We start from the raw sequence: 12,075 nt of genomic DNA, 5'->3' as shown, positions 1-12,075 counted from the left end.
TTCAAGGATCGCAATGAGCAAAGGTCTCCTGAAGTTCCTCATAAAGATGAAGGACACACACTGTTGGACGTGCAACCTGTACTCTGAAGGAAACATGATGGTGTCTGGGACATGTGTATCTGAGCCATACAATACACCATTTAGAAGCACTTTCTGTCATCAGTATCAACCAGTTCACACTTAGCCTGCTGAGAAGCACCTATGCCTGATGCATGCAAGCACGGTGTGAATTGTTCTGTATCACACACACACACACACACTCAGAGAGAGACATTGCCAAGCAGTGACTTCATGTATGTACAGTAGTTCTGTATAAGGCTCCTACATAGAAACTGTAGCTGGCAAGTTAATGACAATGTGACACGCTATCTCAAACCTTCATACAAGACCTTCATGCAGAAATGAATGAGATCAGATTCCAGATCATGTAAATACTTTATATCCATTGCAGGTTTAATGAGTGAAGTGATGGAGACCATGGACATTTCAACCTTCAGCTGGTTAATGAATGCGTGGCACTAAAATGTAGCATTATGTGGCCAGATGGTAACGTGAAATTTAAGAGCGGTCGGTACTGGAATTGAGGTACGGTAAAGGAGAAGCTCTTAGACGTAAAATAACAGAACCATTAAAGGAGAATTTCGGCGGAAAAAAAAAATCGCCGGATTTCTCCTTTGAGGTGGGAATCTCAGGTGAACGGCCTCCAGCAATGGCCGCCAGTTGATGAATGTTAAACCTGAACTGGCAAACACAAAGAATGTGTTGAATAATGGTATGAAAGACCTCACATGTGTTATTAAACAAGAAGTAGGATATGGTTATGGTTACGGCCCCCTCGTTTGGGCTGTTTTTGAAACTTCCTCAAATGAAATTAAGCAGTGAGGACTGTTGTGTTGTTGTGCAGAGGGCTATTTTTAGCAGCGGAGCCTGCAGAGAATAAGTAGAAAGCTAATGTGGAAATAACTTTTGTGGTGAACCTCCAAGGGTTCGCCCGGACCTATGCTAGCGCTCCATTTTGTCCCAGTGTAGTGTTTTCAGGGAAATGGAAGCAGAGGACACGGTAGAAGTAGATTTGTACTTTGATGAACTGTATCAGGGTGCCCCTCTCATGCTTTCCTATCATCTCTCTTTCTCCCTTTCTCTCTCTCACACACACACACAGACACAGACAAACACACACACAGGATGTACTTCCTGTAACATACCACGAGTAACATAAGTTTTTTTTTTCCAGTGTGTGTGTGTGGACATGTAGGTTTTGTACATAGAACTACAATGTACATGCCATATCAGTATGAAGGCATTCATGTATTGACGTGTATCTAACTTCCTTCGTTCATGTGGACCATGTGTTTTTTTTCCTTTACAGAATTCAGAGTATGACTCTCTACATTGTTTCCTAATTATTCTGTGTCCTAATGGTATTTTGTATATTTTGATCAGTTTGAAGGATTGTTGTGTATTCAAACACATATATTTGTTTTGGTTTTGTGCGTGTGCATTTCAATCAGTTTTTCACAAGAATGTTTTGTTTTTCAACCTTCTCTATCAGTGTCGAGTTATGAAGAACAGCTCCGCTTCACCATGCACTAGCGTTTTTGTATTGGCCTGTGCATATGAGCTAGTGTACTGGGGTCATGCACCTTCCTAGAGTGCCTTGCAGTAGATGAAAAAAAGAGCAGCCAGTTACACCTTCACACCACCTTAAAATCGTCCTTAAAACTGTGTGTGTGTGTGTGTGTGTGTGTGTGTGTGTGTGTGTGTGTGTGCTGAAGTGAGTTCATTTAGAAGGACCAATCTGAGGAGTTTAGTGTTATGAGAAGTCATTCTTTACACATGAATGGAAATTGAGAGACAAATCGTTTCCTGGTAGCCTGGTGACTCCGGCCTGGATCTGGCCGGGATTCGGCTGACATCAGCGCCACATTTGCGCCAAATCAGCGCCACGTCTAAATCCAGTTCAGAAGTCCGCCTCTCTTTCTGTGTTCCATAATGTTAACTGTTTTTGCAACATACTCCTCTGTCTTAATGCTCTTCTACCGTGGATGTGGATTTTTATTTCAAATTTCATGTGGGTGTTTTTTTTTTTCGTAATTGAATGGCATCAGGAATATTTAGTTTGAAGGAAACATGGTGAAGGGTGAACTGATTTTTCTACAGATAATGTGTTTTGGGTGTGCTTACGGTTATAGACAATCACTAGTGTGTATTTATATAAGTGTCTGAAGTGTATATCTTCGAAGAAGAAAAAATGTGGTAGGCTATGCTTTGACATGTCAATAGCAGAGCTCTCTTTTTTGGCCAATGATACTGTGCAAAAACTTTGACCAGCCTCTAAAATCTGTCTAGCTTTAGTGTCAAGCACTTGAGTTATGACTGATTCTGGATCAATTTACAAGGTAGACTTTTTAACAGAAGGCTTCAGCAAACCAGAGCAATGTGTAAATATGACCTTGTCTAGGAGTTTGTATGTAAACATTCTTGAATCACACACTTATATCTCTATTGAAGTCTAATGAATTACACCTGGATTTGACTTTTTTTTTAACTGACATTGTGAAAATGGATGTTATGCAAACCAAGGACAATAACTGATCCATGCTCCATTTCTGCTCAAGTTTATTTCTGTATGCTTCTCTAGCGTACTGTTGTGTACTCTCTGACTTAGTACTCAAATGTGTATTTTTGTATTTATAGAAATCTATGTAGATTTACCAATGCTAATTGTGGGGTTCACATGGTTTGAGTCTGCTAACTTACAATGAAAATTAAATGATTCCAGACACTCTCGGTTGTTTGTTTCAACCCTCCATTAGAAGACCAAATCAGTGGGGAGCTTGTTTAATACATGATGTGTGTTATGACATTGGCAGAAGTAATCAAAAACATAGTCAGGGAATTTTAAGAACACATGTTTATTGGATATATATGGCTTTCAGTTTACAAACTTATTGGCAGTTTCACCCTGTGATGAGGCAAGCTTGGAATTTCACGACACACAGTCACGTACATGGGTGCACACACACACGCATGGTGGTTGTGGAGGATGAGTTAGGAAGCGTGGCATTAGCAGTGCATCTTTGATATAACCTTGGATTTTTAGTGCCTTCCACAAAGACTTATAATTGGAGAAAAAACAAAACTGTAAAAAAGCTCAATATAATTTGTGGCCATGCAAGCCTCTTTGAAGTCCGAAACTCTGAAATCTGAGCCCATGCATTTTCTGTGAGACCCTGGATTGACTTGATGTTTTCATGAACCCAGAACTGTAATTTTGCGTAAACCAATACTTGCAATAGTATCTATATGTATGTCCCTATTTACAAGTTCTGTTTTGCTACCTCCAAAGTAACACAGTGTTCACGTTTATGTTCAGCATTAAGCACTGTATACCTACACAGCATTCATTTAATACTAATGCTTCTCTTGTCTTTCTAAATATGACCTCTCAGTATTCATCCCTTGACATACTGTATGAAAGAAAGAAAAACAGTGCAGTTTCTGGGCAGAAGTGCTATTAGCATTTAAAGACCATGGCTTAACTTCTTCGTCTTCGATACCGTCATTAGCTTTGGTTTGTTACAATATCTATATTTGTCCTGTACAAATAATCCTGTTAAAAAGGGCAAGAGAGGGTCACCTGACAACACTTGCTGTGGTCACTTTAAGATTGTAAACATGAAGAGAGTGCAGAAACTCAGTTACACTTAAGATGGCTGTCTCTACCCTCCACTTTCAACAAGCAACGTCGCTAATCATTTTAATGTAACTGTATTAAAAAAAAATCTCCCAACTAGTACATTTTTAAAAACATTTTATACATATGAAAAGAGAGCAGACAGGCTTTTTTTTCATTACATACTTTGTCTATTGGATTCATCTTTGTAAAAAAGGTTAAAGTCATCTGACTTGTCCTGATTTAGCCCGGTAAACAAACTCAGAGCTAGCTAGGAAAACTACTGCGAGACATTCACAGCTTCAAGCATACACTCAAACAGCGAGGGGGGATTGGGGGTGAAGGGTGGTAGTCATTGTAAACAAACTGTATGGCCTTCACTTTATAAACCAAAAGCAAAAACACTTCAACAATAGTCCAAAAGATAATGCTTTTGACTGTTATCATCAGTGAGTGTGAGGTACAATACAGCATTCATCTGTAGTGGTGAAAGATCAGTGGTCAGTGGACTCAAGAAGGCAATTCTTATTTTCCATCAGGCACTAGAATGGACGCCTCGACCCAGTGTCATTCTGGTAAATCCCCCCCTCCTCAGTCCGAGTCGGAATCTGAGTCATCTAGGAGAGGGAGAGGAGGGAGGGAAATGAGAAAAGCAGATCTGGCACTCGTTGTGAGGGAAGTGAGAAGTCCCTAGTGACAGTCTATTTGATAGCTCAACTCTGGCAATGACACGTCAAAATAAACACAAGGAGCTCATAAGTTGTACATCAGCCCAATCTTCCACCAATGTTGTTTCTAGTAATTCAACTATTAAGCTCTAGTTTTGACAGGACTGCTTTTGCGGTGAGTCATGTAGAAGACCCTGAGGGAGTCCAGAAAGTGGATGGGTATGTGGATCAAAAACAGAAGAAAAATGAAAATCTTGACATTTCAAGTTGTCACAGAATGTCAGAAACTAAATGTTGACAAACAATGTTCTAGTTCTATAGTCTATAAATCTAAGGGGGTGATTTGCAGATATTTATATGGAACATCCTGTATACACTTGGTGCACAACAGCACCCCTCATTACAGCAAACAGCACACCAAATCATTACAACAACAGCAATTACAATGAGGAAATTACTAGAAACCCCTTTGCAACATTTTAATTGAATCTAATTTCATTTCCTGTCATGTGGGTGGAACAGGAAACAAGATGGTTTCAGAAACCTCCAGCCCAATGTACCAAATCCACCACCAAGGGACCCTCATTATAACATGGTGCTAACTATCCAACAGCCACTGCCTACCAGAAAGCATTCTTGAAGTTTTATGTTGTAGACTGAACGTGATTGACTCTTTGACTTGCATGCTAAACCATATATTGCTACATAAATCAATCAGTGATTTTATTGTCACATGAATGGAAATAATATCAGAGATGGCATTAGGCTGGGTGAACCCTGCCTGAACTTCCAGGGAATTTGAATTTCGCCCAGCAGCTCAGGCTGGAAACCAGCAGATCTACAGTATCTCCTCTGTTTACTGCCAGAACCATGGAGGTATTATAAGAACTGGAGAAAGTGAACAAGTCCCGCCCCCATTCATTTCAATGGGAATGCTAGGCTAGTGAAATGTGCCAAAATTGAACGATTTTTTCAGGCTTCAACATGGCGTTTCAAGGGGCTTGTTTCCGGTGCCGTTTTACTTAGCCAATTAAGTGCCAGGTTACCGATTGACGTAAGGTACAGAAGGAGAGCTCGTGCCCACACTAAGCTCGTGCATGAGCTGAGAGTGGAACAGCCACCAATCAGCATGAGTAAAACGCAGGTAAAACGGCACCGGACATGATGTATTTCTGGAAAATGGCGACGAGGAAGTGCTTTGCTAATCGGCGAAGCTAATCAGTCAAATCCTGACCCCCTGGCCAGAACCTTTGGCTCCAATCAGAAACGGCTAGTCCTGGCACGCTATTGGCCGGTGGCGGTGATGTGACGATAACGAAACTTAAAGGGATATTCCGCCATTTTTGGAAATACGCTCATTTTCCACCTCCCCTCGAGCAAAACAATCGATATTTACCTTGCTCCCGTTCATCCAGCCATTCTGTGAGTCTGGCGATACAACTTTTAGCTTCAGCCTAGCATAGATCATTGAATCGGATTAGACCATTAGCTTCTCGCCTGCTAGCTTCATGTTTAAAAGTGACTACGATTTCTGGTAATTTTCCCATTTAAAACGTGTCTCCTCTCAAGTTAGAAAGTGCAATAAGACCAACTGAAAATGAAACCTGGTGTTTTTCTAGGCTGATTTGACATGGAACTACACTCTCATCTGGCGTAATAATCAAGGCAACTTGCAACCTACTGGAACTACTACTGCTTGTTGTCTATGGGGACTATTTTCAGATGCTGCGTACGATATCACTGCGCCTATGGTACGTTTGCAAGTTGCCTTGATTATTACGCCAGAGGAGAGTGTAGTTCCATGTCAAATCAGCCTACAAAAACGCCAGGTTTCATTTTCAGCTGGTCTTATTGCACTTTCTAACTTGGGAGGAGACATGTTTTAAATGGGAAAATTACCAGAAATCTCAGTCACCATTAAACATGAAGCTAGCAGGCGAGAAGCTAATGGTCTAATCCAATTCAATGATCTATGCTAGGCTGAAGCTAAAAGTTGTATCGCCAGACTCACAGAATGGCTGGATGAACGGGAGCAAGGTAAATATCGATTGTTTTGCTCGAGGGGAGGTGGAAAATGAGCGTATTTCCAAAAATGGCGGAATATCCCTTTAAGCGACGCTAAGTGCAGTAGAAACAAAGCACAGCCTCCCCAGACTAATGTTCAATCTTAAAAGATTGAGCTTAGTATGGTCAAAACCAGACTAAGATGCCATGGCTTTGGTGCTCAGAACACCCCCGCTGTTGACAATGCCAATGCTGTGTGATTCCCACACTAATCCATAGATACTATTTCATCAAAACTAAAAACAGAAGGAAAAAAATAAGACACGCACACATGCACGAGCACACACACACACACACACGAGGCAATGTGGCTGCCCCTGAAACTGGCTAGTGACTAGTCAGTTTCTGTGTATGTGTGCGTGTCTTATTTTTTTCCTTCACAAGTGACAAAAGAACACACTCCTGTGGTATCGAATTCAAAAAGAAAGGGGAACAGGTCAAGACAGCACGTACCTGGGGGTGTGGGTGGGTCGTCAGTTGACTCCCCTCCGCCTCCCGCTTTGAGGAAATTGGCGAGGTCGTTAAAGATCAAATAGAAGTCGAGTGCAAAGAATATGGTGGCGATGAAACCAAATAACTGGAAGCAAAAGGGGAAATTGATATGAGATACTGATAGGCAGAAAATGAGTTTCAGGCAAGTTCACTTAATTTAAAGGAGTACCTACACAATTTCAGATAAGAAAAAGGGGAAAAGCACACAGTCTCAGACTGACAGACAGAATAGCAATTACACATTTATCATTTGGTATTATCTGTTTTGAATAAGACATTTAGGACATTTACATTTAGATGATGAATGAATGAATGAAATCTCACTGGTACAGTACATCTTTATCTAATGCGCTTAGAATTCCTCCATATAAGCATTGTTTGGAAAACATGAGCAAAAGAATAGAATCGGGCAACAGCACGCACACACACACGCACGCAGGCAGGCACACACACACACACACACACACACACACACACACACACACACACAAACACACACACACTTCTGACTTCTTCAAACTTACCCCTGCTGCTTTGGAAGCTCCATCAGGATACTTGGATACGGCAATTATGGAGATGATGAAGAAGATGATGGATGCGCTGACACAACGCAAAAAGTCCTTCATCGGGGAGTTGGAGACACAGGGTGTGTGTGTTGGGTAGGGTGTGTGTTGGTGGGGGGGGGGGGGGGGGTCAGTTAGAGGTGATCAAACATTCAGCCCACAACTCACAAACCACTCCACAACATGCCCAATCTGATATGCAGGTTAACATTACACATTACACACATCAGCCTGGTTGCAAGATTACCATAATTGAAGATTATCAACAGGAAGTGAAGAAACAAAAGTTGCCACACACAAGCAATCTATGTAAACAAGCCCTCTAAACAGGTACTGCACATGTTACAGTTGATGCACAATTAGATAATGATCCTACTGAGATCCTTCCCCAGGTATGTAAGCTGTATAGAGCTGTATTACCATCAGGGGCCAATGGAAGCCCTTGAAGCGCTCATTGATCTTGGTGGAGTAGGCGAAGAGGAGGAAAAGAGCCGCCAGGAACTCTATGAGAGGAGCAGTCACAAACGCAGCTGCTGTGGACGCTACGAAGCAAATAAAGTCCACAAAGGACAGGATCTAGAGAGAGAGAGAGAGAGAGAGAAAGAGAGAGAGGGGGGGCAGAAAGAATGACAGAATGAAAGAAGAGGGCAAGAGGGTCAAAATGGAAGAGAAAACTGTTCATCTGCTTCGTGAAGGAACACATTTTAGAATGTCACTATTACATGAAGCTTTTACACAATACACTTCACCAAACCCGCACAGTCACTTTTGACCTTGACTTCAGGAAGTGGGCATACATCAGAAGATCAACTGTTAGGAGTTCCTCAGACAGCAGTCAGGAGTTCCTCAGTGTCTGCACTGAAGTCGACACATGCAGCCAGTCATCTACATCCAGCACCTTTTGGACATTCAACACTGTGCAAACCTGCCAATGCACTTAAGGCCAAAGATTACAATCACTAAGAGCATCCAGTCCTAGACAGCCCCACTACCTGAAACAGACATGGCCATAATCTGACGGACTACACTACAGAGTCAGGAACCAATATGGCCTCGTCGCTGTAGCTGTAGCTAACATACAAAACTTGTTGTTGTTTTTCTCTCTCATACCAGTATAACACAACACGAGACACTAATTTGATAGAGAGCGAAACGTTTTAAGTCTTAGTTAAGTTATTTAATAACAAAATAACAATAATAGTAAACTTAATTAGCTCATTTAACAGCATGGGTGAGACCCAAACCACAAACACTGATGAGTTGACAGAAAATTCCTACATATGATAGCTATTGTGTAGTGAATGTACGAGAACTTTGTTGATACATTTTGCACTCCACGTACCATGTGCGTCCCTGTCATCCGTCTCTCCCCTCCTCTACCTCCTTGTTGTACCACTCTCTCCTCCTGCCACACTTTGACAAGTACTTATCATGCCAACGCTCTTATCCTCTAGTAATAGTACTGTCAGATGCAGTAGTAAATCCCCGCTAAGGTCTCTTCTGCACTGCTGCTTGAATGGTACTCTATACTCTTCTGTAAGTCGCTTTAGATCAGAAAGCATCTGCTGAATAAATACATAAATAAATGTAATGTAAATGTAATTAAGGCCCATGATTTTATTTGCTAGACCCATGGATAGGTCACCTCTGACATATGATGACAAAGTTATGAAATTAACATTGTTAAACAGTGAATGGAGGTGTGCTCTTTATTATTAAGTATCCTATTCATATAGGGAACCTCTATTTTTTACCTTCTATGTGGTCAGTAGTTTAACATGGTATTCACTTGAGCACACAACACATACACCCACTCCCCCCCCCCCCCCCCCCCCACACACACACACACTTGCTCACATAAACACAGAAGGCAGTTCAACAGAGGACAGTTGTCAGAGAGTGTAAGTGAAACGTATGCAGACAGACCGCACGACCATAAACTGTACACATGCAGAGCTGCTCTTTGATAGCAGCATGCTGTCCCATCTATAAACACACAGGACAGACATAAAACTCAGGATGTGCACTTTCTCTGGGAAGCATGTCATCAGAATATCCGGCACAGAGTGCTAACACACACCACCACACTACACAATCCCTTTGTTGTTAAGAACTCTTCCCTGCGTTCTTTACAGAGAGAGGCAGGCATTTTGTTTTGGTTAGAAAAAAAAGGGTAGCTGGCTGAACCTCAGAGTAAGTGAAACCTGCCCTGCACACTGCACTTTCAGCTGAAAGCTGCACATATACCAGATTAGGCAGATAAGACACACTCTCTGTGGTACAAATGTCACTCTGCTGTGCTGTGTATAGGTTTATGCTCTATAATAATAGTGGTCAGTGGCTTTGTATTTGCAAGAGAATGGTGTCCTGTTGCAAGCTCTCTGTTTCCGTTTCGCTTACATGGTCTTAAATAGTCCTTAAAAGGTCCATCTGCAAGCTATAGAAGCATGCTGTTTGGAAGTACATCTGAAGAAGGACACTTGTCTGAAGTTACCTGTTGTTTTTAGACACTCTAGGTTGAAACTTGCATTCGCAGTCTCTTACACCATGGGTTACCATGCATATTAGCTTTTCAGTTACATATGGATAGGAGAAGAATATTTGGAAAACTATTTGAGATAAGATTTCATGGGGTTTTCAGATGAAATATGTGCATTCAGTTATTTCCCCACTGCAAGTTCAGTTTTGTCATAGGCTATTCAAAACCATCATTTAACAAAACGAATACAACCAAATGTCTTCCTCGGGGCGATGGGCACTCTTCCTGGTTTCAGTTTTTCTTTTTCTATGAAAATTCCCTAATAATTCCAGAAGAATTCCAGAGCACTACAATGAGTAACTGTCATTCCACTTAAAATAACAGTGTATGCATTTTCCAGCTGTCCCTCACCACATGTTTTGGATTTGATTTCAGTTTTTCCATGCCTCAGCCACTGGCTGACATCCTCATCAGGACGGCATAACGCGGCCATGCTGAAACCAGATCCCAGATCGGTGCCGACTCTGGGCCAGTCTTGGCGCCGATGTCAGCCGATCTACTCAACAGACAGGCTGTCTAGGATGTCATAAAAGTGGGCGGCTGTAGAAATCCCCTCTCCTTAGAGAATGACAACTTAAAAAGAGGCGCTATTGTTCCTGCGGGTGGATACTTTTGACTGTAGGTTAATGGGTCAAAGCGGAATGCCCCTCGGCGAAGGCTATAAGGGAGGCTGCATTCACAGGCATGTCAAAAAGAGACAAATGTCACTCACATGACAACCACACGGTGCAGCCGAATCACCCTACTTGTAGGCAACCACTTACCCTGAAGCCCCGGCAGTCAGCATGGTCAGATTTAGTTGGCATAAAATGCTGATTGATATTTTTTCGTCAGTTACATCACTATTTTCAGTCTGACACACCCACTTACAACATTTCCTGCTGGAGGGGGTGGTCTGTAGTATTACTAGCGTCAGCATCTGTGATTAACTCAAGAAACTTAGCAAGTAGGTTATGCATTGAAGACTACGCTCAAAAAACGTTCTAAACTGGACATAAACTATGCGCACCTGGCCTAAGCTATAGGGAGGGAGACGCCAGAACACACACACACACACACACACACACACACAAACATGCAACATCTGTTGATTTAGCCTATTGAAAGCAAAGATAAAGATGTGAATCACCACTTAAGATCAGATCATTCGGACGACTATATGAAAGATGTATCAAAAATTCGCGTTAAAACAAAACTTTTTCCTCACACATCTCAAAAACCCCTCCTCTAAACAAATGGGAATCGTGTGATTGACCTAAATAGCAAAGGTTCACAGCAGTATCCATTCATTCATAGCTGCACAGCACGCACAATGAATCGCATATAGTCCGCTACATAGTGTGATATGTGCATCCATCTGTTGATTCCAAAGTTTTTCTTGTGTCTATTTTTCTAAACAGTATTTAAGTTTTATTGGGAATACCAACTACAACAGCCTGCACGTAAGTTGTCTAACTAGCACACATTATACGAAAACAGTGAATTAGTAGACTATATGAATGTTATTACCACTTCGCCGATAAGAAGCGTTCCTTTTCGGGATGTAACGAACTCTTTGGTCGGCAGAAGAGAGAAAATTGCATGGCGCGATCTCGTTGAGTCGGGAGCCTCGATATCCCCCATTGCGCGGATACAAAGAAGTGTGACGATTCAATGAAAAAGTTTCACTCCTCTCCCTCTGTCCTGCAGCTGACAGCACAGAGAGAACGTAGAAAAAAAACGTTAGAGAGACCAACGGCGTGTCTTTCTGTCCCCCAACCCCCGAAGTGGAAACGGAAATAGTGACAGCGCGGAAACGTACAGAGCACCAAAGCGCAACATCTGCATTCTGCAAATCTGGAGAGCGTTAACTTAAAAGAATGTGGGCGAGCTGTCCCCTCGGGCAGGGGGCTCTGTAATATCAGCACGGGAGCCAACTTAGCATGAAACAACTGCTCTTAAGCTGGCGTGTTGTAATTACTGAGGTGGAAGATTAATGCACAGACATATTTATTATAAGCGTAGAGGAGGCATCCATTATAATAAGAATAGGTTATTAACCACAAACCCTTTAATTAAACAATGCATGGTGGA

At 41.9% G+C, this 12,075-nt stretch overlaps 2 protein-coding genes across 2 annotated transcripts in view; one reads left to right on the top strand and one right to left on the bottom strand.

Moving 5' to 3' along the window:
• The window catches only part of cmtm4 (CKLF-like MARVEL transmembrane domain containing 4), a 27,553-nt gene extending 24,768 nt beyond the window's left edge, over positions 1-2,785 (top strand). Inside the window, exon 4 of the mRNA XM_062549372.1 lies at positions 1-2,785. This exon is cut by the window's left edge and continues 656 nt beyond it. The gene's annotated coding sequence lies outside the window, so the exon portion shown is untranslated.
• A 120-nt stretch (positions 2,786-2,905) lies between these two features.
• cmtm3 (CKLF-like MARVEL transmembrane domain containing 3) lies at positions 2,906-11,776 on the bottom strand. Its single transcript, XM_062549630.1, has 5 exons — positions 11,512-11,776; positions 7,884-8,039; positions 7,425-7,520; positions 6,862-6,985; positions 2,906-4,293 (listed from the first exon to the last, which is right to left on the bottom strand). Exons 1-5 carry the CDS (start codon positions 11,623-11,625, stop codon positions 4,268-4,270), a joined length of 516 nt encoding a protein of 171 aa, XP_062405614.1. The 5' UTR covers positions 11,626-11,776; the 3' UTR covers positions 2,906-4,267.
• Between the last annotated feature and the right edge of the window lie 299 nt (positions 11,777-12,075).

Source organism: Sardina pilchardus, chromosome 11 (genome assembly GCF_963854185.1).
Source record: "Sardina pilchardus chromosome 11, fSarPil1.1, whole genome shotgun sequence".
Taxonomy (NCBI): Eukaryota; Metazoa; Chordata; class Actinopteri; order Clupeiformes; family Clupeidae; genus Sardina; species Sardina pilchardus.
Note: the sequence above shows the minus strand (reverse complement) of the source record. Positions and strands in the feature narration are given on the sequence as shown.

Excerpts from the sequence above, each read along its gene's own strand:
- cmtm3 (XM_062549630.1), bottom strand. The coding sequence starts at position 11,625 with ATGGGGGATATCGAGGCTCCCGACTCAACGAGATCGCGCCATGCAATT. Across the intron at positions 8,040-11,511 it reads CGCTTCTTATCGGCGAAGTG|ATCCTGTCCTTTGTGGACTT; the intron begins GTAATAACATTC and ends CTCTCTCTCTAG. Across the intron at positions 4,294-6,861 it reads CGACCCACCCACACCCCCAG|ATGACTCAGATTCCGACTCG; the intron begins GTACGTGCTGTC and ends TCCCTCTCCTAG.